The 26,518-nt window shown below is 39.8% G+C and overlaps 1 protein-coding gene across 5 annotated transcripts in view; it reads right to left on the bottom strand.

Annotated features, from left to right (window-relative positions):
- The window catches only part of ANAPC1 (anaphase promoting complex subunit 1), a 143,112-nt gene extending 119,752 nt beyond the window's left edge, over positions 1 to 23,360 (bottom strand). For 3 of the 5 annotated variants that reach the window (XR_004352830.1, XM_032652722.1, XM_032652721.1), the window contains exons 1-13: positions 23,092 to 23,322; positions 20,417 to 20,653; positions 19,262 to 19,423; positions 17,341 to 17,392; positions 16,667 to 16,767; positions 16,004 to 16,086; positions 14,826 to 14,899; positions 12,945 to 13,090; positions 12,507 to 12,727; positions 11,588 to 11,797; positions 9,067 to 9,162; positions 497 to 587; positions 323 to 388 (exon numbers count right to left, since the gene is read on the bottom strand). Coding sequence is in view for 4 of the 5 variants with exons in the window: in XM_032652722.1 (XP_032508613.1) it covers positions 323 to 388; positions 497 to 587; positions 9,067 to 9,162; positions 11,588 to 11,797; positions 12,507 to 12,727; positions 12,945 to 13,090; positions 14,826 to 14,899; positions 16,004 to 16,086; positions 16,667 to 16,767; positions 17,341 to 17,392; positions 19,262 to 19,423; positions 20,417 to 20,629 (1,515 nt within the window). In the remaining variant the exon portion in view is untranslated. Of the gene's footprint in view, positions 1 to 322; positions 389 to 496; positions 588 to 9,066; positions 9,163 to 11,587; positions 11,798 to 12,506; positions 12,728 to 12,944; positions 13,091 to 14,825; positions 14,900 to 16,003; positions 16,087 to 16,666; positions 16,768 to 17,340; positions 17,393 to 19,261; positions 19,424 to 20,416; positions 20,654 to 23,091 lie in introns of all 5 variants that reach the window. The other 2 variants (XM_032652723.1, XM_032652724.1) reach the window with 2 other exon arrangements.
- Positions 23,361 to 26,518: the final 3,158 nt, after the last annotated feature.

Below are 26,518 nucleotides of genomic sequence, written 5' to 3'. Positions count from 1 at the left end.
ACCCATACATCAATTTCAAAACTATATTCTTTATAAAACTTCAATTAACATTTTTCTTTTTTAAAAAATTATCTATATTCATTAAAGTTTCCCCAACTGCCCTGTTTTCATACTGCCAACCCATCTAATGACAGTGAGTCCTAGACCTCCAAATAAGGCCCAACCTAAATTGAAGACTTCATTGTCAACTCTTACAAGAATCTTCTGCCAAATTCTATAGACAGGAGGTAACAAATTTTAAATATCAAACTAAAGTAACATTAAAAAATAATTATTAAGGAAGTAGTCCTACTAAAAGCATGAAATGCTATTTATTACTTACCCGAACCACTCCTGTGTACAGCACCAGGTTTCCACTGCCTTCCAAGACCAGCATAGTATCTATCTTCTAAAAAAAAAAAAAAAAAAAAAAAGAGGCAAAAATTTTGTTTTCCAATCCGTACAAATTATAAAGCACAATGACTTTCAACTTCTCAAGAAATGTGCCTGCATTTACCTCCACTGGAGCTGCATCCTTTGCCTGTATGTTGGTGACGGAGCCAAAGATGAGCTGGGTTTTATCATTACTCTCTTGAAACTTTACACATCTAAATATTCAAATGAAAAGAGAAATACACTATTGATATATGCAACAACCTCTACTGATCTCAAGGGTATTATACTAACTGTAAAAAGCCAATTTCAAAAAGTTACTTACTGTATGATTCCAGTTATAAAACATTTTCAAATGACAAAATTATAGAGATGGAGAACAGATTAGTGGTTGCCAGGGATTGGGGACTGTGGTAGATGGGTGTGGTATATGTGACTCTAAAGTGGGTAGCATGAAGAAGATCTGTGAGGTGATAAAGAAGTTCTGAATCTTGACTGGGGTGTTTGCACAAATCTACACGTGAAAAAATTTCATGGAATCATATACACACACAAATGAGTACACGTAAAACTGAAGAAGTTTGAATGAGGCCCGTTGATTGTATTGATGTCAATTTCCTTGTTTTAACAATGCACTATAGATATGTAAGATGTTACCTCTGGGGGAAAAAGTGCAGGCTATACAGGACCTCTACTACTTTACAACATCCTGTGATCTATAATAATTTCAAAATTAAAGGTCAATAAACTGGTAAATATATAAATACACATTTTACCTAAGAAGATAAATGAATGGCTAATAGCACATGAGAAGATGCTCAACATCATAAGTCATTAGGGAAATGCAAATTAAAACCACTTCAGGGGCTTCCCCGGTGGGACAGTGGTTAAGAACCTGCCTGCCAGTGCAGGGGACAAGGGTTCGAGCCCTGGTCCAGGAAGATCCCACATGCCCCAAAGCAACTAAGCCCGTGCGCCACAACAGCTGAGTCTGCACTCTAGAGACCGCGTGCCACAACTACTGAAGCCCAACTGCCTAGAGCCTGTGCCCTGCAACAAGAGAAGCCACCACAATGAGAAGCCCGTGCACCGCAAGAAGAGTAGCCCCCCCACTTGCCGCAACTAGAGAAAGCCCACACGCAGCAACGAACACCCAATGCAGCCAAAAAATAAATAAATAAATAAATAAAAATTTTAAACCACACTTCAGGGCTTCCCTGGTGGCGCAGTGGTTGAGAATCTGCCTGCTAATGCAGGGGACACGGGTTCGAGCCCTGGTCTGGGAGGATCCCACATGCCGTGGAGCAACTGGGCCCGTGAGTCACAACTGCTGAGCCTGCGCGTCTGGAGCCTGTGCTCTGCAACAAGACAGGCCGCGACGGTGAGAGGCCCATGCACCGCGATGAAGAGTGGCCCCCGTTTGCCACAACTAGAGAAAGCCCTTGCACAAAAACAAAGACCCAACACAGCCAAAAGTAAATAAATAAATTAGATTTTTTTTTAAAAAGTAACTGTACCATTTAAATAAATAAATAAATATTAAAAAACACTTCACACCCACCAGAAAGGCTATAATCAAAGAAAATGACAATATCAAATCTTGTCAAAAGGAACCAAGATGGCGGAGTAGAAGGACGTGCTCTCACTCCCTCTTGTGAGAACACCAGAATCACAAATAGCTGCTGGACAATCATCGACAGGAAGACACTGGAACTCACCAAAAAAGATACCCCACATCCAAAGACAAAGGAGAAGCCACAATGAGACGGTAGGAGGGGCACAATCAGTAAAAATCAAAGCCCGTAACTGCTGGGTGGGTGACTCACAAACTGGAGAACACTTATACCACAGAAGTCCACTCACTGGAGTGAAGGTTTGCAGCCCCACATCAGGCTTCCCAACCTGGGGGTCTGGTAACGGGAGGAGGAATTCCTAGAGAATCAAACTTTGAAGCCTAGTGGGATTTGATTGCAGGACTTCGACAGGACTGAGAGAAACAGAGACTCCACTCTTGGAGGGCACACACAAAGTAGTGTGTGCATCGGGGCCCAGGGGAAGGAGCAGTGACCCCAGGGGAGACTGAACCGGACCTGCCTGCTAGTGTTGGAGGGTCTCCTGCAGATGCAGGGGGTGGCTGGGGCTCACCATGGGGACAAGGACACTGGCGGCAGAAGTTCTGGGAAGTACTCCTTGGCGTAAGCCCTTCCAGAGTCCGCCATTAGGCCCACCAAAGATCCCAGATAGGCTCCAGTGCTGGGTTGCCTCAGGCCAAACAACCAACAGGGAGAGAACTCAGCCCCACCCATCAGCAGTCAAGTGAACTAAAGTTTTACTGAGCTCTGCCCACCAGAGCAACAGTCGGCTCCACCCACCACCAGTTGCTCCCATCAGGAAACTTGCACAAGCCTCTTAGATAGCCTCATCCACTAGAGGGCAGACAGCAGAAGCAAGAAGAACTACAGTCCTGCAGCCTGTGGAACAAAAAACACATTCAAAGACAGACAGACAAGATGAAAAGGCAGAGGGCTATGTACCAGATGAAGGAACAAGATAAAACGCCAGAAAAACAACTAAATGAACTGGAGATAGGCAACCTTCCAGAAAAAGAATTCAGAATAATGATAGTGAAAATGATCCAGGACCTCGGAAAAAGAATGGAGGCAAAGATCGAGAAGATGCAAGAAATGTTTAACAAAGACCTAGAAGAATTAAAGAACAAACAAACAGAGATGAACAATACAATAACTGAAATGAAAACTATACTAGAAGGAATCAATAGCAGAATAACTGAGGCAGAAGAACGGATAAGTGACCTGGAAGACGGAATGGTGGAATTCACTGCTGCGGAACAGACTAAAGAAAAAAGAATGAAAAGAAATGAAGACAGGGCTCCACTGGTGGCACAGTGGTTGAGAGTCCACCTGCCAATGCAGGGGACACAGGTTCGTGCCCCGGTCCAGGAAGATCCCACATGCCGCGGAGCAGCTGGGCCCATAAGCCATGGCTGCTGAGCCTGCATTTCCAGAGCCTGTGCTCCGCAACAGGAGAGGTCACAACAGCGAGAGGCCCGCGTACTGCCAAAAAAAAAAAAAACAACAGAAATGAAGACAGCCTAAGAGACCTCTGGGACAACATTAAACGCAACAACATTCACATTATAGGGGTCCCAGAAGGAGAAGAGAGAGAGAAAGGACAAGAGAAAATATTTGAAGAGATTACAGTCAAAAACTTCCCTAACATGGGGAAGGACGTAGCCACCCAAGTCCAGGAAGGGCAGTGAGTCCCATACAGGATAAACCCAAGGAGAAACACACCGACACACACAGTAATCAAACTGGCAAAAATTAAAGATAGAGAAAAATTACTGAAAGCGGCAAGGGAAAAACGACAAATAACATACAAGGGAACTCCCATAAGGTTAACAGCTGATTTCTCAGCACAAACTCTACAAGCCAGAAGGCAGTGGCAGGACATATTTAAAGTGAAGAAAGGGAATAACCTACAACCAAGACTACTCTACCTGGTAAGGATCTCATTCAGATTCGATGGAGAAATCAAAAGCTTTACAGACAAGCAAAAGCTAAGAGAATTCAGCACCACCAAACCAGCTCTACAACAAATGCTAAAGGAACTTCTCTAAGGGGGAAACACAGGAGAAGAAAAGGACCTACAAAAACAAACCCAAAACAATTAAGAAAATGGTCATAGGAACATATATATCGATAATTACCTTAAACATGAATGGATTAAATGCTGCAACCAAAAGACACAGGCTTGCTGAATGGATACAAAAACAAGACCCATATATATGCTGTATACAAGAGACCCACTTCAGACCTAGGGACACATACAGACTGAAAGTGAGGGGATGGAAAAAGATATTCCATGCAAATGGAAATCAAAAGAAAGCTGGAGTAGCAATACTCATATCAGATAAAAACAGACTATAAAATAAAGAATGTTACAAGAGACAAGGAAGGACACTACATAATGATCAAGGGATCAATCCAAGAAGAAGATATAACAATTATAAATATATATGCACTTAACACAGGAACACCTCAATACATAAGGCATCTGCTAACAGCTATAAAAGAGGAAACCGAAAGTAACACAATAATAGTGGGGGACTTTAACACCTCACTTACACCAATGGACAAATCATCCAAAATGAAAATAAATAAGTAAACAGAAGCTTTAAATGACACAACAGACGAGATAGATTTAATTGATATTTATAGGACATTCCATCCCAAAACAGCAGATTACACTTTCTTCTCAAATGCGCACGGAACATTCTCCAGGATACATCACATCTTGGGTCACAAATCAAGCCTCAGTAAATTTAAGAAATTTGAAATCATATCAAGCATCTTTTCTGACCACAACGCTATGAGATTAGAAATCAATTACAGGGGAAAAAACGTAAAAAACACAAACACATGGAGGATAAACAATACGTTACTAAATAACCAAGAGATCACTGAAGAAATCAAAGAGGAAATAAAAAAATAACTAGAGACAAATGACAATGAAAACACGACGATCCAAAACCTATGGGATGCAGCAAAAGCAGTTCTAAGAAGGAAGTTTATAGCTATACAAACCTCAAGAAACAAGAGAAATCTCAAATAAGCAAACTCACCTTACACCTAAAGGAACTAGAGAAAGAAGAACAAACAAAACCCAAAGTTAGCAGAAGAAAAGAAATCATAAAGATCAGAGCAGAAATAAATGAAATAGAAACAAAGAAAATAGCAAAGATCAATAAAACTAAAAGCTGGTTCTTTGAGAAGATAAACAAAATTGATAAACCATTAGCCAGACTCATCAAGAAAAAGAGGGGGAAGACTCAAATCAATAAAATTAGAAATGAAAAAGGAGAAGTTACAACAGACACTGCAAAAACACAAAGCATCCTAAGAGACCTCTACAAGCAACTCTATGCCAATAAAATGGACAACCTGGAAGAAATGAACAAATTCTTAGAAAGATATAAGCTTCCAAGACTGAAACAGGAAGAAACTGAACATATGAACAGACCAATCACAAGTAATTACATTGAAACTGTGATTAAAAATCTTCCAACAAACAAAAGCCCAGGACCAGATGGCTTCACAGGTGATTCTATCGAACACTTACAGAAGAGCTAACATGATCCTTCTCAAACTCTTCTTAAAAATTGCAGAGGAAGGAACACTCCCAAACTCATTCTATGAGGCCAGCATCACACTGATACCAAAACCAGACAAAGATACTACAAAAAAAGAAAATTACAGACCAGTATCACTGATGAATATAGATGCAAAAATCCTCAACAAAATACTAGCAAACAGAATCCAACAACACATTAAAAGGATCATACACCATGATCAAGTGGGATTTATCCCAGGGATGCAAGGATTCTTCAACATACGCAAATCAATGTGATACACCATATTAACAAATTGAAGCATAAAAACCATATGATCATCTCAATAGACGCAGAAAAAGCTCTTGACAAAATTCAACACCCATTTATGATAAAAACTGTCCAGAAAGTGGGCATAGAGGGGACCTACCTCAACATAATAAAGGCCATATATGACAAACCCACAGCAAACATCATTCTCAATGCTGAAAAACTGAAAACATTTCCTCTAAGATCAGGAACAAGACAATGTTGCCCACTCTCACCACTATTATTCAACATAGTTTTGGAAGTTTTAGCAACAGCAATCAGAGAAGAAAAAGAAATAAAAGGAATCCAAATCAGAAAAGAAGTAAAACTGTCACTGTTTGCAGATGACATGATACTATACATAGAGAATCCTAAAGATGCTACCAGAAAACAGCTAGAGTTAATCAATGAATTTGGTAAAGTAGCAGGATACAAAATTAATGCACAGAAATCTCTTGCATTCCTATACACTGATGATGAAAAATCTGAAACAGAAAGTAAGGAAACACTCCCATTTACCACTGCAACAAAACCAATAAAATACCTAGGAATAAACCTACCTAGGGAGACAAAAGACCTGTATGCAGAAAACTATAAGACACTGATGAAAGAAATTAAAGATGATACCAACAGATGGAGAAATATACCATGTTCTTGGATTGGAAGGATCAATATTGTGAAAATGACTATACTACCCAAAGCAATCTACAGGTTCAATGCAATCCCTATCAAATTACCAATAGCATTTTTTATAGAACTAGAACAAAAAAATCTTAGAATTTGTATGGAGACACAAAAGACCCTGAATAGCCAAAGCAGTCTTGAGGGAAAAAAACAGAGGGGGAGAAATCAGACTCCCTGACTTCAGACTACACTACAAAGCTACAGTAATCAAGACAATATGGTACTGGCACAAAAACAGAAACACAGATCAATGGAACAAGATAGAAAGCCCAGAGATAAACCCACAAACCTATATGGTCAACTAATCTATGACGAAGGAGGCAAGGATATACAATGGAGAAAAGACAGTCTCTTCAATAAGTGTTGCTGGGAAAACTGGACAGCTACATGTAAAAGAATGAAATTAGAACACTCCCTAACACCATACACAAAAATAAACTCAAAATGGATTCGAGACCTAAATGTAAGACCGAACACTATAGAACACTTAGAGGAAAACATAGGAAGAACACTCTTTGACATAAATCACAGCAAGATCTTTTTTGATCCACTTCCTAGAGAAATAGAAGTAAAAACAAAAATAAACAAATGGGACCTAATGAAACTTCAAAGCTTTTGCACAGCAAAGGAAACCATAAACAAGACCAAAAGACAACCCTCAGAATGGGAGAAAATATTTGCAAACGAATCAACAAAGGATTAATCTTCAAAATATATAAACAGCTCTTGCAGCTCAATATTAAAGAAACAAACAACCCAATCCAAAAATGGGCAGAAGACCTAAATAGACATTTCTCCAAAGAAGACATACAGATGGCCAAGAGGCACATGAAAAGCTGCTCAACATCACTAATTATTAGAGAAATGCAAATCAAAACTACAATGAGGTATCACCTCACACCAGTTGGAACAGGCATCATCAGAAAATCTACAAACAACAAATGCTGGAGAGGGTGTGGAGAAAAGGGAACCCTCTTGCACTGTTGGTAGGAATGTAAATTGATACAGCCACTATGGAGAACAGTATGGAGGTTCCTTAAAAAACTAAAAATAGAATTACCATATGATCCAGCAATCCCACTACTGGGCATATACCCAGAGAAAACCATAATTCTAAAAGACACATGCAGCCCAATGTTCACTGCAGCACTATTTACAATAGCCAGGTCATGGAAGCAACCTAAATGCCCATCGACAGACGAATGAATAAAGAAGACGTGGTAAATATATACAATGGAATATTACTCAGCCATAAAAAGTAATGAAATTGGGTCATTTGTTGAGACCTGGATGGATCTAGAGACTGTCATACAGAGTGAAGTAAGTCAGAAAGAGAAAAACAAATATCGTATATTAACGCATGTATGTGGAACCTAGAAAAATGGTACAGATGTACCAGTTTGCAGGGCAGAAGTTGAGACACAGATGTAGAGAACAAATGTATGCACACCAAGAGGGAAAGCCGCAGGGGGGTGGGGATGGTCGTGTGATGAATTGGGTGATTGGGATTGACATGTATACACTGATGTGCAAAAAATTGATGACTAATAATAACCTGCTGTATAAAAAAGTAAATAATATTCAAAAATTTTAAAAAGAAATCTTGTCAAGGATGAAGAAATTGGAACACTCAAACATTACTGGTGGGAATGTAAAATGGTACAGCTTATTTGGAAGACAAATATAGCAATTTCTTTAAAAGTTTACAATGAATTTATCATTTGATCCACTCCTAGTTATCTACCTATCTATCTACATGAAATCATGTATGTCCACACAAAGTCTTTGGCTCCAATGTTCATAGTGCCATGATTCACAATGGTCAAAAAAGTGTAAACAAACTAAATGCCCATCAACTAATGACTAGATAAACAAAATGTGGTATATTTATACAATACTACACAGCAAGAAGAATAAAATATTTATACATGTTACAACATGGTAGGCCCTAAGAAACATGCTAAGTGGAAGAAGGTGGACACACAAAAAATTATATATGGTATGATTCTATTTACATAAAATATCCAGAAAAGGCAAATCTGCAGAGGCAGAAAGCCTATGTACTGGTTGCCTGAGGTTGGGAATGGGAACAGAGACTGAATGCAAGTCAAGCACAAGGGATCTTTTTTTTTTTTTTTTCCGGTACGCGGGCCTCTCGCTGTTGTGGCCTCTCCCGTTGCAGAGCACAGGCTCCGGACGCGCAGGCTCAGCGGCCATGGCTCACGGGCCCAGCCGCTCCGCGTCATGTGGGGTCCTCCCGGACCGGGGCACGAACCTGTGTCCCCTGCATCGGCAGGCGGACTCTGAACCACTGTGCCACCAGGGAAGCCCACAAGGGATCTTTTTAAAGCGATAGAAATTTTTAAAGCTGGATTGTGGTGATGCTGCGTAACTGTAAATTTACTAAAAATCATCGAACTGTGCACTTAGAACATGCTAATTTTATGGTATGTAAATTATTTCAATAAAGCTACTTAAGCCAAAAAAAAATAAAAAGAGAGAGAGACAAAAAGAAAAAACAGCCCTAAGTTTATTTATACCAAATGAATGAGATACATAAACGCACTCACCGTAACTGGAGCTGGGACTCTACTAAAAAGCACAAGAACTTCTGCCCACACAGGTCAGATGTAATAAAGACTTTTGAGGCCTGTGAATTTTTCTCCCTGTAATAGATATATTAATAAAGAAACTGTTGGCACTCACTTAAAACTCTACCATAGTAGTTATTAAAAGTCTTTGAAAATATTCTACAGGAAATACTACTTGGACCAAGCAATATAACCTTGAAGACACAAAAGCACTTCTAAGAATTGAACTTCATGATCTCTAAGATTCCTTTCAGCTCTTTGACTCTGAGTCCACTACACAGCTTTTTTGGGGAAAAATTACAATAAACGTAATCATTACCAACAGACTTTTTAATTCCACATTATGCAAGCTGCCTACTGCTAAAGTAATGCAAACTTGAAGAGATCTTAGACCTCTTACAGGGTCTAAGGGGTCAGACATTTTATAACATGACCTCTCCAATCTATCCTCTCTCTCAGATTAGGCTCCACTTCATCCCTTTTTCTTAACCCATACTCAAAAATTCTCTCTTCTCAAAAATTTCTTTGTAACTCTGTACAATAAGGATCTGCAATATATCCAACTTAGCAATAAGGTATTTAAAGACAAATGATTTTTAAATACAGGGAATTTTTATTCTATATATAAGGAAATTTTCATTTTATAAGCAATTTTTATTTCATATATATAAAAATAGAACATACTTCAACACTGTACTCACATCTTTCCTTTCCTCCAACTGCCTATCCCTGACCTGCCAGCCTAAGAACATGCGCTTGTCTTTCTACTCGGATGCGGATAGCTTAAGGCCGTAGAGCCAGCTGTATTTTCAGTGCTTTCCCTGATCTGGGTATATAGTCTTTTCGTAGCCTACTCTCTCATATTACAATGAGTCTTTAAATACAGAGATGGACTAAGTATTAGATTATATAAAGGACTTACTGTTAATTTGGCTGGCTGTAAAAATGGTAGCATGGTTAGGTAAGAAAATGTCCTTACTTTTTAGAGAAACACACTTAGGTATTTAAGGGCAAAAATGAAGACTAGTTTTCTCTAACATAGTTCAGGAAAAACAAAACTCTCCCTTGACCCTGAGATTCCCTCAGCTAGTTCTGTATCCTCATTCCCATTCAAAGGCAAACTCCTGTATATCTATGTTCACCTCCTCGGTCCCCATTTACTTTTTCCACCCCATTCCACTCCACCCTAGACCCCCACCCCCAGGTGCTCTGGCCAAGGTCACCAGTGACCTTGCCATCCAGGTACTGCCTCTCTGAGCTCACCTAATAGTGCCACACTTCACCAGCACCTGGCAACATTGGCACCTTCCTCTCAAAAGCCACTTTTCTTGTGTTCCATGACATGTCCTGCTGCTTCCCCCACCTAACCTCTCTTGCTCTGTCTCTCTGCAGCAGCTTTATCTTTTCACCCCTCCCAAATCTTAAGTTCCCAAGACTTTAGTCACTAGCCCTCTTCTGATTCTACACAGCCTGGTTTTAACTATTCGGAGGTCACAGACTCTGAGAATCGAATGAATGTTAAACCCTCTCCTAAAGAAAAGGCCTATACACCACATATACCCATGATTACTATACTTGATTCCAGAGGGTTACCAGAACCCCTGCAACTGCAAGCTCATCCACAGGCCCTCCTGGAACCCAACCTCTACACACTCCATAAATTCCAATCCACCTGTCTTGCCTCAATCACCACTGATAAGTGACTGCTCTGACCCCTGAGTTTATGACCCACATATAAAGCACCTTCTTACAGCTCTCATCAAACAGAACAGCCCAAAAGGCCATCTCTCTCCACCTCCTCTTTCGCAGCCCTTTCCCCTCCTCCTGCACAAACAAATGGAGAGTATTTTTAATTCCCTGAACAAACCACACATTCACACTTCTGCACTTTTCTTCTGATCCCCTCTAACTACTGTGTACTGCCTCGCTTACCCACCCAGGAAATACCTAGTCATCTTTCCAAAGCCCTACCAGCAGATGAGCAGTGCCACCACCCTCCAGCTGTCTCTTTCTGAGGACAGGGACAGCACTTATTTGCTGATAAACCACAGCCACTAGTACACACACTGGCATTGACTGAATGACTGATTAAAGAGAACATAAAAGGAGGAAGGTCACATGGAACAGAGGTCTGAGTTGTGTTTCCCAGAAAAACAGCTGATACTCAACTAACATAAAGACAAAACTTAAGAAAAATGTTATAAATTCCCAAGTTTCCTAATCTACAGAAATTAGTTGTCTCTCCCTAAAACATCAAACACCTCAAATCTGAGAGATTACTAAGGAAGAAATAGCAAATGACAAAAGAATATTTTTATGATCACCTTAATATCACTAACATCCTCTACTGAAACTGAGGTAGTCTTTAATATATATCTCTATGTATTTTAGAAATATTAATAACTGCTTATACTCAAAGGAAGCTTTACACAAAATGCCAAGTATTTTCTAAAACTTTTAGTATCATTTTTCTTTGAATATAAAAATATATACTCCAAACCTTATATTAGTAATCGTTTCTGTCCATAAATGGTCCATACAAAGTTCAGGAACAATTGGCTCTGTTTCTGGTGCAAGAAAGGAGCCGTTAGAATTACTATTTGGAGAATGAGAAATACTGTGTCTCTTTGGAGACTGATTATGGCTTGAAAGGTTGAACCTTTGCACCCCTGAAAAAGAGTGCACTCCTAAGGCTGGAGAATGAGCACGGCTGCAAAATAAAGAGAAAAGAGTGCACCACAATTAATAACACAGGCTGAGATAACACACTTTCTAATAAAGCTTTCCAAATTCTATGTATGGAGAGTATTCATAACATGAACCCAGTCAGAAATACAATTTTTTTAAAAAGGAGTAGCTACTTAAACGGTTTGTCAACATGCTTTATTATATTCTAAGGATTTAGAATTCCTGTTAGAATTCTTTAACTGAAAATCAGTTCATTTTCTGCCTCAGAAAATCAATTATTTATACCAATGTTATTCAAAAAAGTTTAAACTATGCTCCTATACATTCAAACATATACACACCAACAAAACTATGTCCCTATTGTACCAGACAGATATTAACAAAAACAAAAGAAAAGCTAATGCAAATTAAGACAAAAGAAAACAGTACCAAAAAATTTCTGTAATTAACATTCACCAAACTGCTGCGACTTAGTGGTAAAAATGAGGCACTCTTACAACAAGCACTGGCAGTCTCTAAATATGACTCAGTGAAAAAGTAACACAGTAGGCCTGGAAGTCTTAGTAAAAATAGCACAACTGGAATAACGCTGTTTTCTCTAAAAGATACTCAGGATCTGTCAACAGAAATTTTAAATCCTTCAAATCACAAGAGAAAGTTTTAAAAGAAGGTATCTTTTTCTTGGGATATCTTGTTTAAAGCAAGGAAATGCTTCCACACTTAATTCCCACCTGAGAGCTGCCATGTTGGAAATGGAAGGTGAGCGGGAGTGTAGGCTGGGCGAGGAGGCTGAGCGACTCTGGCTGTGGATGGAGGAGTAGTTCTGGAAGGGGGAAGCCACGGGGGAGTCTCCCCTGGAGAGGCTTCTGAGGTGTGCTGTGAGCGAGCTGCTGGTGGCCACATTCTGTGGGGTGCCCCCCTGTTCAGAGAACTTTAAAACAACATTCTCTTCCTTAAGTCAAAATGAAAAGGGGGAGGGGGCAGAAAATAATTAGATTAAAAGGGCAATTTCCTTGTGAGAAAGCAGGGTAGTTGCCAGTTATTAAAGATATAATATCTTTTTACCTAAGGCACTCAACCTATTTCACAAGTGATTCTTCTAAAAACCTGCAAAGTTTTTAGTATTAATTATCCTTTTCTATTAAGAAGTGATCTGCCTTCACCCTTACCTCTGTTTTGACTCTCCGGAGAGCCCACACAGAATGCAAACCTTGAACGGTGTCATAGGTCATTACAACGGAGGGATCAGTGTTGAGAAAAACAATTTTCATTGCATGATCTACAACATATTGTACCCGTGATGAACCAAAAAGACCTTAAAGACAGAACAGAAATGATCAGGTATAGAACAATGGACTTTTACAAGACTGTTGTTTATGAAGTGACTTCTTGCAATTCCTAAAGATAAAGAGAAATCAAGGCAATTAAGGCACAAAAATCTATTAATATATTACATAATTAACCCTCAATTTTTAATAAATTTATGTTGGGCATCAATTCCTTTAAAATATATTAAAGATGAGAATCTTACGAGTTTTGATTTCACACACATGCAACTAAATGTTGAAGATTTGTGCTGACTAAACCATTAAATTCATCAGCCATAGGTAAAAGGTCCATGACTCCTTTAATAACTGACTTAATCTTAAATTACACTCAACCATTCGACCAAGTTTGACTTCCTTACTGGTTCTTTTCTTCTCTAAGAAATCTGTTCTCTACTATAACTATTCAAACAGTGCTGAACAGTACACTACTGTTTCTGCTTTACTGGATACACATGCAAAATAAGTTTTTCCTAGTGAGTCCAGCTTTTACATCTACAATACCATAAACTGATTTCTACATCCTTATTTGACTGTCTCCTAACTGTTGCCCTCTCAGTTAAAATATTGAAAAATTTAAAAAGAATTATTTTATAAAAGGAGTACTTTATAAAGAAAGAAATAAAAATCATTCATAATTCCACTCAATATAACCTCTACTAATATATTTTGGGAGCACTCCTCTGAGTTTTTTTTTCCTACACAGACATATTTTTTATGTTCTTACAAAATTAGGATGAGATTGCAGTTAGTTTTGTACCTTACTTAACATTATGAATAAGCAATTCCTGAGGTCATTAAATATTATTCAAAAACATGATCAATAATGGCTGCATACCATTCAATCACACACTCTGACATGTTTTTTTAGGTTGTTTGTAGTTGTTAGCAGTATAATATAGAATTATCAATCAACTTTTTCTGTAAAAGGCCAAAGAGTAAATAGTTTAGGCTTTGCAGACATACTGACTCTGTAGCATAATTTTTTTTGTTTTCTACAACCTTTTAAAAGGGTAAAAACCACTCTTGGCTCTTAAGCCTTAGAAAAATAAACTGGATTTAGCCCCCCAGGCTGTAGTTTGCCAAGCCCTGATACAGAAGATAAAAACCTCAGTGGTATTTCAGAATATATACTTGGGATAAAGTCCTTAAAGTAAAATTGGTCAAAGAATATAAATATTTTTTTTTAGCCTTCAAGTCCTCATTATTCATAATAGCCTATGTTTGGTCACATTTAAAATTTTAAAACAAGCATCTAGAAATACCTCTAGGAACTATTAAAAGTCTGAGTCCCAGCAAATTATGTTATTATGAGCAGAGAAAATGAAATATTAAAAATTTCCAAAGTAAAGGTCTAAGGCCTTACATTTCTTTTTTCCAAAAAAAGGAAACTATTTTAGTTTATCTAAGTATTGTTCATTTACTTACTAATTACTAAGGAACAAAGTCCAGAGTCATCTACAGGTAAGTTAGAAAATATATCAGTATTTCTGGTTGATGTATAGGCTCTATTTTTACTAAAAGAATAGCTGTTAAAACAATTAATACCAGTGTATTCGATGAATTAATTAATATGAATTATTTTCATAATAAGAGTTATTTTAAAATGCTTAAATTATATTGTTTTTATAAAAGAAATCTAATTTTCATAAGCTCCTTTATTTCCTCCCCAGCCCCAAACTCAAAAGAGAGCCTACATAAAAGAATTTATAAAAATACACTTACTTCCAGATTTACAAACAAGAGGTGTGATTTCATCTAGTGGATGCAGCATGCTGAACATAGTGGGCAAAGGTTCTCTAGTAAAGAACAAATAAATAATCACCAACATAAGATGACTCCATTTGTGCACAAATTTTGTACTTTCCTTGCAAAGAAATGTCTTCTGCAGATTACACTAACAACTAGAAACCTACCATCTCAAAAAGCAACCCTCTAAAAACTTCTGACCTACTGTTTTTCACAGTATCTTCTATTTTATTCCCAGAAATCTTTCCTCTTATGCAGGGTAAATTTGCACACACACACACACACACACACACACACACACACACACACACACGCAACTCAGGGTAGTCCAGGTAGTATCTGTGAGCAGCAGTCAACACCTTTCAGAACAAACAGAGTAATGGGCATACGGCAGTCATTTTTTTTTTAAAACCTCTCTTAGTGGCAGTGTCTCTAACAACTAGGAAAGAAATTTAGTCTTCTAGACCTATTGACAAAAGAGAGTATTTAAAAAAAAAAAAAGAAGAAACACTTCAAGTAAATGAAATGGCTGCATTTTCTTAAGGAGTGACTGAAAAAAGAGGAAAAAATAGACCTTCTATCTAAACACAGAGAGAGATTAAAATCTATAAGCAATTTTCTTAAAACTCAGTGTCTACTACTTGCACCACACTGTGACAGGTACTGTATGTTCCTGCCCGTCAACGAGCTCACAGTTGATTAGGGAGACAAAGTAAACACACTATAATTTATTACGCACCTAAGACATAAGAAGCGCTATGTCAAGAGATTATATACATTAGCTTGTTAAATTACTGCATAAATCCTAAGAAATAAATGACAGTATTCTTCCTGTAACAGATAAGGAAACTAAAGCCAAAGCTAATGATTTGCCCAAAGTAACATGATGGAAAAAATGGCAGAGCTAAGAACTGAGTTTTGTTATCTTTAAGCCAAGTGTTTGCTCAGTTTTACTACTTGGGGAAAAAAGCTGTGGATGATTAAGAGCCAAGTGAGAAGTAGAACTCATAAGGGTACAATGCTGAGATGAGAGAAAAAGGCATCTATCTGTGCTGACAGCATGGAAATTATCATCATCCCAAACTTTTGGGTAAACAATTTTACCTTAGAACCAACCAAAAAAAGCCCAAGGAATCATATTCTGACCTGCATACCTAGGTGGGCCTGGAGGAACCTCATGTGAAGAGCTGCTTCGTTCAAACAACAAGCCATACTTCGTGGGCCAAACATTTGCAACCTATTGGGTAAAAGGGTGAGGAAAAAAACAGAAGTAAAAGAAACTATTCTTTATAACATGTTTTTACGAAACATTACAGAACATTAGATTCCCTTCCAATTTAATAAGAGTTTTGCAGAGTAACAATCATTAACTATAATTTTTTTTAAGTAATTCTAACAAGTAAATCTAAGACAAAATCAAATCTAAGGAAGAGAAGTTCGACCTGAAATTCCTGCCAGTAGCTAATATCAGTACCAAAATGACCATGTGATTCAAGTGTAACAACAGCATTAGGGCATGGAAAAGATAATGAGAAACAGGAGAAAGACTAATATTGCCCAAGTGCTTGAACAAAACCGAACTGATTTCTTCTGTGTCACTTAAACTGAAAAAAACCTCTCAGAAAAGACTCCATAATTCACTTCACTAAATAATTTATTTTTAAGACAAAGGATGGAAATGGTAAGCCACTACAAGTTTATTTCAGTAAAAATAACATTTTTGATTACAAGACATGAGAGTAGCAATACTTCTGAAACCAATTAATTCAAGAATATTCTCCAATAAAACACAAAAACATTGAAACACTCATGCTTACCTGAAAAGGTAAAGAAGCTATGTAATCCTTTCCTTCTATGCTATGCATGTTAATACATGAGCTTTGCAATATACATATGCATTTTTCTACTTCATCACTACCTGAAAAGAGAGTACAACAAGATATATGCATTGTTTCCAAAAAAAAAATCCCAATAATCATAAATCGCAATTCCCGGGACTTCCCTGGTGGCACAGTGGTTAAGAATCTGCCTGCCAATGCAGGGGACATGGGTTCGAGCCCTAGTCCAGGAAGATCTCACATGCCGTGGAGCAACTAAGCCTGTGCAGCACAACTACTTAGCCCACGCTCTAGAGCTTGAGAGCCACAACTACTGAAGCCCAAGCGTCTAGAGCCCGTGCTCTGCAACAACAGAAGCCACCGCAATGAGAAGCCCGCACACTGCAACGAAGAACAGCCCCTGCTCACCGCAACTAGAGAAAGCCCGCATGCAACAATGGAGACCCAACACAGCCATGAATAAATAAATAAATAAATAAATGTTTTAAAAATAAATAAATTGCAATTCCCAACAGCACAAATTCTTTAATGCACAATATAAAAATGCTTGCGCTAATCCACCATTATTAGTGGCTTACTTACTTTGAATGAAAAAAATGAGATAACATTTGGAATCATCATAAGATCAAATAAAATTTCAAAAAGGAACTTACTGTAGTCCTTTTCAGACTTATCCTGTGATATAATGAAGTCACACCACAATGCCTAAAATCAAAACAAAATGCTTACCTAGGAAAATTGCATCTAAATAATAACCTATTAACTAATGGTATCTAAATAATAGTGTCACCTACATAACGGTCCCTCCTCATCAGCTCAACCCATATACCATGGGAACAAAGAAAAATAAGATAAAATTAGACTAATTAATGATAACTATCTTAAGGAAAGATAAACTGTGCTTGCAAATAAAAAGAAAAGGGAAAACAAAATCAAGAAACCTACTAGATAGAAGCCTTGCAGCAAAAGTGAATTCAAATAGTGGTTCAACCTGTAGTAAACCCTATATCCTATACAAAGCTAAAGATTATCAGAAGAGTTGAAAATTGCCAAGCTATTTTATAATCTCCAGACTTACCTAATCTTATCATTCTTTGACTCGCCAGAAAGAATGTTTAGAAAAACATTTCCCTTTCTTAAGGGCCCATCTTAAAAATATATATACAAACTAGGAAAAGCCGTTAAACTTCAACTGGTATGCCTGACAATCACTCATTGAAATTTTTTAATGGCATTTTTATGCCTTTTTAATTGTGATAAAATATACATAACATAAAATTTACCATCTTAACCATTTTTCAGTGGTATTAAATACATTCACAATGTTACATGAGGGGGAAATTATCAGCAAAAAGAGTACTGGCTTCGACACTCCTGGATGGAAATGCTTTCACACATGTTCTCAAATTTGGGAATAATTCAGTTGACCCTGCCTAATAAATTGTTAGAAGAGTACAACACTCATCAGGAAATAGTTCATGGGGAAAAAAAAAAAAAAGCAGCGTCGAGGTTCGATTTCAGTGTCTACAAATGGGGAACTTCACATGAGTAAAAAGCTTCTAAAAACCTCCTGTCAGTAGCCTAACAATTAATGCAACCAACAAAAATGTTTTCACTCCTCCCTCAACTTGATATTCTAAAAACTTTCAGTAAGAAAAGATGAAACAGTACAGGGAACATCTGTCTCACCTGAATTTTGCCGTACCTGTCTAAGGGCATTTGAGTACATGTGGAATTGCAGGGGGCAGGGGCTATTTGAAAATTGCACACATCATGACACTTTACCCCTAATCACTTCATCGTGCATTTCCTAAAACTAAAGATGTACTCCTGTATAACCACAAAACCGTCATCCCACCTGAGGAAAAATAATGTAATTTTCTTCTAGCACCTGATGTCCAGTCCATTTTAGCAAGTAATTCACAGGGTAATACCTTGGTGCCATGGTAATATCCTTTCACCCAAGAGTGTTAATATCCATTAACAATCCTTTTCTGAATCCATTATTACATTGGAGGTTACAAAGTGGTGATTTTTTAACTCTACCCTTCTTTCTATATTTATTAGCTGGCATTCATCCATAAATAAGGGTGTTCCTTCATTAACTCGAGATGAACTGCACGTCTTCCTAGAAAGGCAGGGCAAATGCTTAATTCCTTCCCTTTAATTACCGATTTTCATAATAGAGTTAGGTGTAATAGCCAACTGCAATGATAACAAGTTAGGTTTTTTCTTTCTCTTTCTGATCATCACTAGGAACCAGATTTTTATTTATTGAATACTCTGCCATCAATTATAATCATCATGTGTTACAGTATTCTTTGTACCCTCAATGTCTTAGAAATTTTTACTGAGAATAACAAATTACTCAAGAACGGTGTTTAAAGACTATCATTAAATTGACAAAAGATGGTGTAAAAAAAGTGATGATACAGAAAACAAGTGAAGTTTTTTAAATGGACACCCAGCTGCTGGGACCATTACACTGTTTTTATTATTTCTGTTAAATTTTAGGACAAAAACTTTTTTAAGTGTTAAGTAGTCAATCAAACGCTAAAATTCAAATCAACTCACCTGTTGAACAGGACTGTCAACTGTAAACGCTTTATAAACAGCCAATGCCTGGCTTTTACTTCCTTTGCTCCAGATGACCATATTTCCAGCCACATAGAGTTCCTCATCGTAATCTACTTCTTCTCCAATTTCACTTACGCCTTTCCTTAACTGCCAGCTCTCCTTAAAAATTAACACATGTAGGACATGTTCAAGCACTTTTTTCCAAAGTATGGAGCAGGATTTATTAATTAAATCAAATAATCATTCAGAGACAAGTTTCCTACTCTCTCTTTGCCTGGGGAGTAAGACTCAATCTAAGCCCAATTCTTATAAGCTTAGTGCCACTGATTAACAAAGTGGGGTGTGTGCATATGTGTATTATATACCTTACAGGATGTTTTATATTATACTACTATATTATTTGCCCCAAATATAAACAAACAAAAATTGTACCATATCTATAGATCAAAAAATGAAACCAACATGCTAGGGAAACTAAAATGCTATATTAGGTGCATAGGGAAGTGATGGAGAGGGGGCAGGAAGGTGCACATGGGAATCACTGGGGGAGTTTATTCACAGGGTAGATTTCCCTGCTTCACAACTAAATATATATTCACCTTCCTTCCCTTGTCCCACTCATCAAAATAAATGGGAGAGAGAGAGGTTCAGACTTCTAACTACATAGACTCCCTGAGATTTTGGTATCCCAAAAGGAGTGAAAGTGGAATAAGGTGGGAAAGACTGATTTCCTGACACATGCTAACATCTCATTCTCCGATTTAAGAACCAGTACTCTATCTACTTATGTGGCATTTTCTTTGTCCTCAAGAAACATGTAAGTCTTTTTGCAGCAGGGACCATTTCTAACTCTACCATCTAATAATCAAACAACATGAAATCTGGTCCCCACATACTAAGGGAAGAGAAAGAGGTTTAGAAAGGACCATAATCATAGTACTTATTATAAAACCATGAGTTATATGCCTAAATAAACGGTTATGACACCATAATACAATGAAGTCATTATTTTAGTCTTGACTGAAATTACCAAATCTTAACCACTGCCCTAGAAGTAGCATTATACTCATTTCTCAGTTGCAGGTAGCCTTAAATTACAAGTAGATCACAACATTCTATATTTCAAAAACACAATGGGAAACTTAACGGAACCTTCTGTTTCTCATGGATCGTAACCTCCTGAAGGGATCCCACCAAGCCAGCGGCACCATCAGAAGACCATAACTCCGACGCTGGCTGCAGCTGGCGAAGCTGAAGGTTCAAAGCATTAGGGTGGTGCTTGCAGTGGTCTCGACCAAAAGGAACAAATTCCTGCAAATCCCCGGCTGCAATCATTGTTGCCCTTTCTTCATAGAAGTTCGACATGGGTTCCAAATATCAACATTATTTCTGTATGAATTCAAACACACTCTGGTCAGCTTCTAGAGTTAAAACCAGAATAAAATATCATAAAAGCTTACAGAAGAGTCATTAATCCTTAGATGAGTGTCAATCCTATTACACTGTAGGTGTACAAGTAATGATAACATCAAAGGTCATTCCAGATCTGACTCTCAGGTGATTACAGTTATTGCCACATTTTACTTGGAGACTGACCAATAGACGGTTACCACCGAAGGAAACTGCTGGGTTGAGACAAGCACTTACATCCCACAACACCTGTCCTATGTCTCCTACTACTATATGCTAGTTTTTCCACACTTCACATATGAAGTATTTAGACAAGTTGTACTTTACAGTCCCATGACTGCCCGGCTTCTCAACATTTAAGGTCATTTCTGTTCAGCTGTTGGAAACTCATTTGAAAAGCACACCTCAAGGACCACTGGCATATTGGAATGAAACAAACAAAAAAACACCAAAAAAAACATATTACTTCTAATTCATCACAAGTTGAACTACTCGTTTCAGCTGACCAATCCACAAAAGACCTAATAAACTGTCAAATGTCACCAGTAGTTTTGACACCCCAGTCCACCGAAACATATGACTACAATCAATTCCAATTTGGGGTCCAAACACAGGAAACCAAGGCATGAAGAACTCTGGCCATGGGACAGCCACACTTGCAGCAAATTTATGAGTCCTAGCTTTTAATTAACACAACCTAGTACAGTACAGCTTATCACTATAAAGATGTGGCTGAGCTGTGGGTGGAACCATGCCCCTTTACTTCCAAAACATTTCTACATACCGTAGTTGACAGCTAGTAAAATTCACTGTATAATGTGGTATATAAGGTGGATGCCAGTTCTCTCTCTAAGAAAACACCTACATTAAAAATGGATTTTGTAGCATCACATTTAAGCTACGATCCTCAAACAGATCAAAACCAACGTTTGACCACAGCACCACAGACAACTTTAAAGGGTTTGAAATGGCACTCACAATTAAAGGTTTAACTAGGGCTTCCCTGGTGGCGCAGTGGTTGAGAGTCCGCCTGCCGATGCAGGGGACACGGGTTCGTGCCCCGGTCCAGGAAGATCCCACATGCCGCGGAGCGGCTGGGCCCGTGAGCCATGGCCGTTGAGCCTGCACGTCCGGAGCCTGTGCTCCGCAACGGGAGAGGCCCACATACGGCAAAAAAAAAAAAAAAAAAAGTTTAACTAAATTTGACTTATATTTCTCATCTGAGGTCTTTTTGGCATCAGTAGGGTTTTTTCCCTGCAATATCGCAAAGCCCCTGTAGTTCCCATGCAGCTCCTCTAGGATCAAAGTTATTTTGCTATGAATTAAATGCTATTCCTGACATAACCATACGCCACAATCAAAACACTTTTATTTTCCTCCCGCTAAAATTCAGAATTGAGAAGACCTGAACTTGGGATATAACTAAAACAGTACCTTATAAAACTTACAAGAAAAAAATAAAATTCAGCTGGTCTTCCTATATTCTAGTCAACAGGATAACCAACATTAAAAAACTTGCGAGTTCATCCGACTTCAGTTGTGCAATTATTGAGACGTTATCCTATTAAAACTTTGAGAGGGGCTTCCCTGGTGGCGCAGTGGTTGAGAGTCCGCCTGCCGATGAAGGGGACACGGGTTCGTGCCCCGGTCCGGGAAGATCCCCCATGCCGCGGAGCGGCTGGGCCCGTGAGCCATGGCCGCTGAGCCTGCGCGTCCGGAGCCTGTGCTCCGCAACGGGAGAGGCCACGACAGTGAGAGGCCCGCAAAAAAAAAAAACTTCAAGATTAAATAACAAAAGTATTCATTATGGTTATTTCATAGTACAATATCTTTTTGTACTAATTAAAGCGACACATTTAATACTTTTGCAATACCCCAAATTTTTATGTTTTTACTTATTAGGGGACAACATAAAGAGCTACAGATGAAAGTACTGTATTAAATTGATATGCTATAAAACAAGATATCAGCATTGCTTACCAGGAACAAAAACTACCCCGCCTGAGGTAACCACACAGTTGCTTCAAGAGTAAACGCAAATGCACACAGAAGACACCCTGAGTTGAGACTCCGCAAAAAGGCAGAGCTTCCCCGGCCTCTTTAGGGTCAGGTGAAACAGTCTAAGAGCTTGGGTCTCAGAACATCGTATCAGAGCGGCAAGGGGCTGAACTACAAGCTAAGGCCCACACGGGACACCGCGTTTAACTCAGGAAGGAAGCCGGCGCAGAGTGGAGCAGGAAGGTGCACCCCGTAAAGCCCAGCCCGCAAGCTGGGGTCCCCTTGGCTCTGGCGCCCGCTCAGGGCCCGCCCCGGGCTCCCAGCCCTCCGGGTCACCGCGCGCGGGTAGGCCTCGGGGCGGGTGAGAGGGCTACCCGACAGGCGATGAACCACCAGGCGCTGCGGGCCTGGGCCCTTACCTGTGTGACTCGGGACGCGTCAGGCGCGGCGAGCACCGGCTGCTCCCCGGAGGCGCGGGGGCCGAGGGGGCCCGAGGGTGGCGGCGGGGACGGTCACGGTGACTCCTCGGCCGCTGCAGCTTCTCATTCCCTCTCCCTCCCCTATTCCGGAGGAAGACTGGGCAGCAGCTGCGAACACGACTGCTAATGACAGGCAGGCGTGCGGGAGAACCACTCAGGCGAGATGTTCAAATGGACGCGTCCATGTTGAATTTCCCGTCCTGCTTCGCGCCGAGGCGGGGCTTCGCCGGGAGCGAGCGGCGTTCCCGCGGTCCTAGCGCCTCCGTAGTTGCACGAAGGAAGCGCGAGGAGGAATTTGCTGGGTATTTATTTGTACCTTCAGCCTGTACTGGGATAGGATCTTCCTGGCGTCCAGATCTTCTCCAGGTCATATCAGTACGAGCCTGAACTGCCTCATAACTCTGAATTAGAAGGTTTTCTGACCAACTTCACTCTCGCCTCCTGACCCCCAAATTGGAGGTATATGCCTCCAGGCTTGGGGGACGGTGGGGACTCTACTGATTTTCTCTCTTTACCAGTGCACTTTAACCTTTTGGGGGTCCGGACCTTTTGAAAAGTTGATGAAAGGTATAGAGGTCCTCATAAAAACGTTGCGTGTAATAATCTGAGCTTCACAGAGACTTCCCCTAGCAATTCATAGATCCAGGTTAAGAACCCCAGCTTTACCCCTCCCTCCTTGTCTGTGGATTTAACCGTACAATATCACACTTGTGGAAACTGTATAACTCTGTTGAGCTCTAATCTCCCATTGCGTGGTGTCACTATGTTAAAAGGATTGATAGGCGTCCTATTGCCTGAGAAATAAAGTTCAAATTCCTTACCCAGAAATATAAAGTTGCCTGAAACTTTATGTCTTCACTAAAATTACCTCCTTAGGGTCTCCAAACACATCTTGCACTTCGTGGTATCTTGGTTCATTCTCATCTCTTTATTTGAAATGTCAACCTTCAGGGTTTAGCTCAAATGGCCTCTTCTCAGAAGGCTTTACTCCAACAGGAAGGAGCCTGCTGAGGACTGAATATTTGTGTCTCCTCCCCAAATTCCTATGGTGAAACCTAATGGCCTATGTGATGATACTAGGAGGTGGGACCCTTAGGAAGTGCTTAGGTCATGAGGGTGGAGCCCTCATGAAAGGGATAAGTGCCCTTATGAAAGAGACCCCACAGAGCTCCCTGGCCCCTTCCACCAAATGAGGACACAGCAAAAAGACGGCTGTCAATGAACCAGGAAGCACAACCTCAGCAAACACTGAATCCACTAGCACCATGATCTTGGACTTTCCAGCCTCTAGAACTGTAAAGAATAAATGTTTGTTGTTCGTAAGTTTATGGTATAGCAGCCCAAAGGGATCAAGATAGAACTTTGTCTATCTTAGGCTCTGAGACCAAAATATCCCCAGACATCCCTGCCCTGAGGGTATACATGAGGTCAAATTAACAATCACATTAACAGTGCTCTGCCTTTATCTTTTACTATTTCCTCCTACAGGGTACCCCTCAGCTCCACTCCCTCTCTAAGTCCTCTTCTTACCAGCCCTCTTCCTGACCTGGTCTTTCTGGGAGAAACAACATCAGGACATATCCCAGTTGCCTCTCAGAGTCTCTGAGTGCCACCCTCCACCTCTTGCCCCACCTCAGCCACCACCATGGCCTGACCATACGTGGACCCTCCTAGAGAAATGGACACCCTAGGCTGATTCCACCAGCCCTGTCAGCCCCAATACCAGCCACTTGCCACAGAGGACGAGGCCCTCTGCCCTGGCTTTGCTGTGCCATCAGGCCATTGTCACACTCTCTGGGGCACTGACTTGGAGGGAATGCCTCCCCATGGGGTGTGCAAGCTGATATAAACCCAGAAGTGTAGGGAGCAAATTTAGATCAAGGCAAATTTTGTTCAAGAGGAGCAAGGCAGGAAGGAGCCAGAGACATAAATTCCCTTTTCTTTTCCCTCTGGTGGACTGTTCTACAGCATGGTTTCTTTGCACAGCCTGCCAGACATCCTCTGTGGCTGAGTGGGCACACCTGCCAAGCAGTCAGCCAAGTTTTTGGCAGTGGCCAATGCAGTGCTTCTCATCCTTCCCTTCCCTTCATTCTCTTTATCGTGGGCTAAAGCATCAGCACTCATCAAATCTGCCTCCAGCTCTACGTTTTAGAGAACACAGTCCACAAAGTGTGTCCTATGCGACTTATTGTCCAGTCTGTGAATAGAGTTACTGAAAGGGTTCGCACAGGCCTTCCTCCTGGATGTTCCCTTGCCTGCCAATAAATTCTCTCAAGATGCCTCTCCGTGGCCTCCGCCTATGATGTTTTCCCAGGACTGGGGTTACCTGAAACACAGACTTTCCATTTTAAAACCAGATATCCCAAGCAAGCTGGGACCACTGGTCACCCTAATTTGCAGTCATAAGAGGCAGTTTTCACATGCATTTGAGCAAAACCTTACATTCTGGGACCTTGGGTAATGAACCCCGCAGCGTATAAAACACAATGTCTTCTCTATTCAAACGTCTGGCTAGCCTGGCTGGCCCAAATATGTCTCACCGGTATTTGTAAAAACAGTTTCAACATCGGGGCAATTTGCAGCACTGCATTGAACAGACAGGAAGTCTAAACATCTAGGAAATTAGAGGTTTTATTCGTTTAATCAAAGCTTGTCCCATCTTAAAGGGGAATTTACTTTCCCAGTTTTAAATTTTCTCTTCTCAAAGAGACGGTTTACTATATATATATATATATATATATATATTTTTTTTTTTTTTTTTTTTTTTTTTTTTTTTTTTTGGGGTACGCGGGCCTCTCACTGTTGTGGCCTCTCCCGTTGCGGAGCACAGGCTCCGGACGCGCAGGCTCAGTGGCCATGGCTCATGGGCCTAGCCACTTCGCGGCATGTGGGATCTTCCCGGACCGGGGCACGAACCCGTGTCCCCTGCATCGGCAGGCGGACTCTCAACCACTGTGCCACCAGGGAAGCCCCGGTTTACAATATTTTGAGTCCACAATTTAAATGCTACTTTTTCAAATCTCAGTAACCTACTTTGCCCTACAAAAACACAATTTTAGAGAGCTGTAATTAGAGATTAAATTGAGAGTAGGTGCCACGTGGAAACTCAACTGGATTCAACTCTCAGTTTTTCAGAGGCAACTCTGAGGTTAACTTGCTTAGTAACTTTTGTATTAAGTTCTTGCTTCCCAATTCTGATTTTATCCAGCAATATTTTACTACTTTAAGCCTCTGGATCTCTTGGCTATAAATGCTAAATTAGTAGGCAGCAAGACTTGAAATAGTGACTGTAATGGACTTTTTCATAGCACAGTGAATATGTTGTTATATGATACTGAATGGGGGCATTAGCTATAAATAGCACCAA

Source organism: Phocoena sinus, chromosome 13 (genome assembly GCF_008692025.1).
Source record: "Phocoena sinus isolate mPhoSin1 chromosome 13, mPhoSin1.pri, whole genome shotgun sequence".
NCBI classification, from domain to species: domain Eukaryota; kingdom Metazoa; phylum Chordata; class Mammalia; order Artiodactyla; family Phocoenidae; genus Phocoena; species Phocoena sinus.
This window is presented reverse-complemented; position numbering and strand designations above follow the sequence as displayed.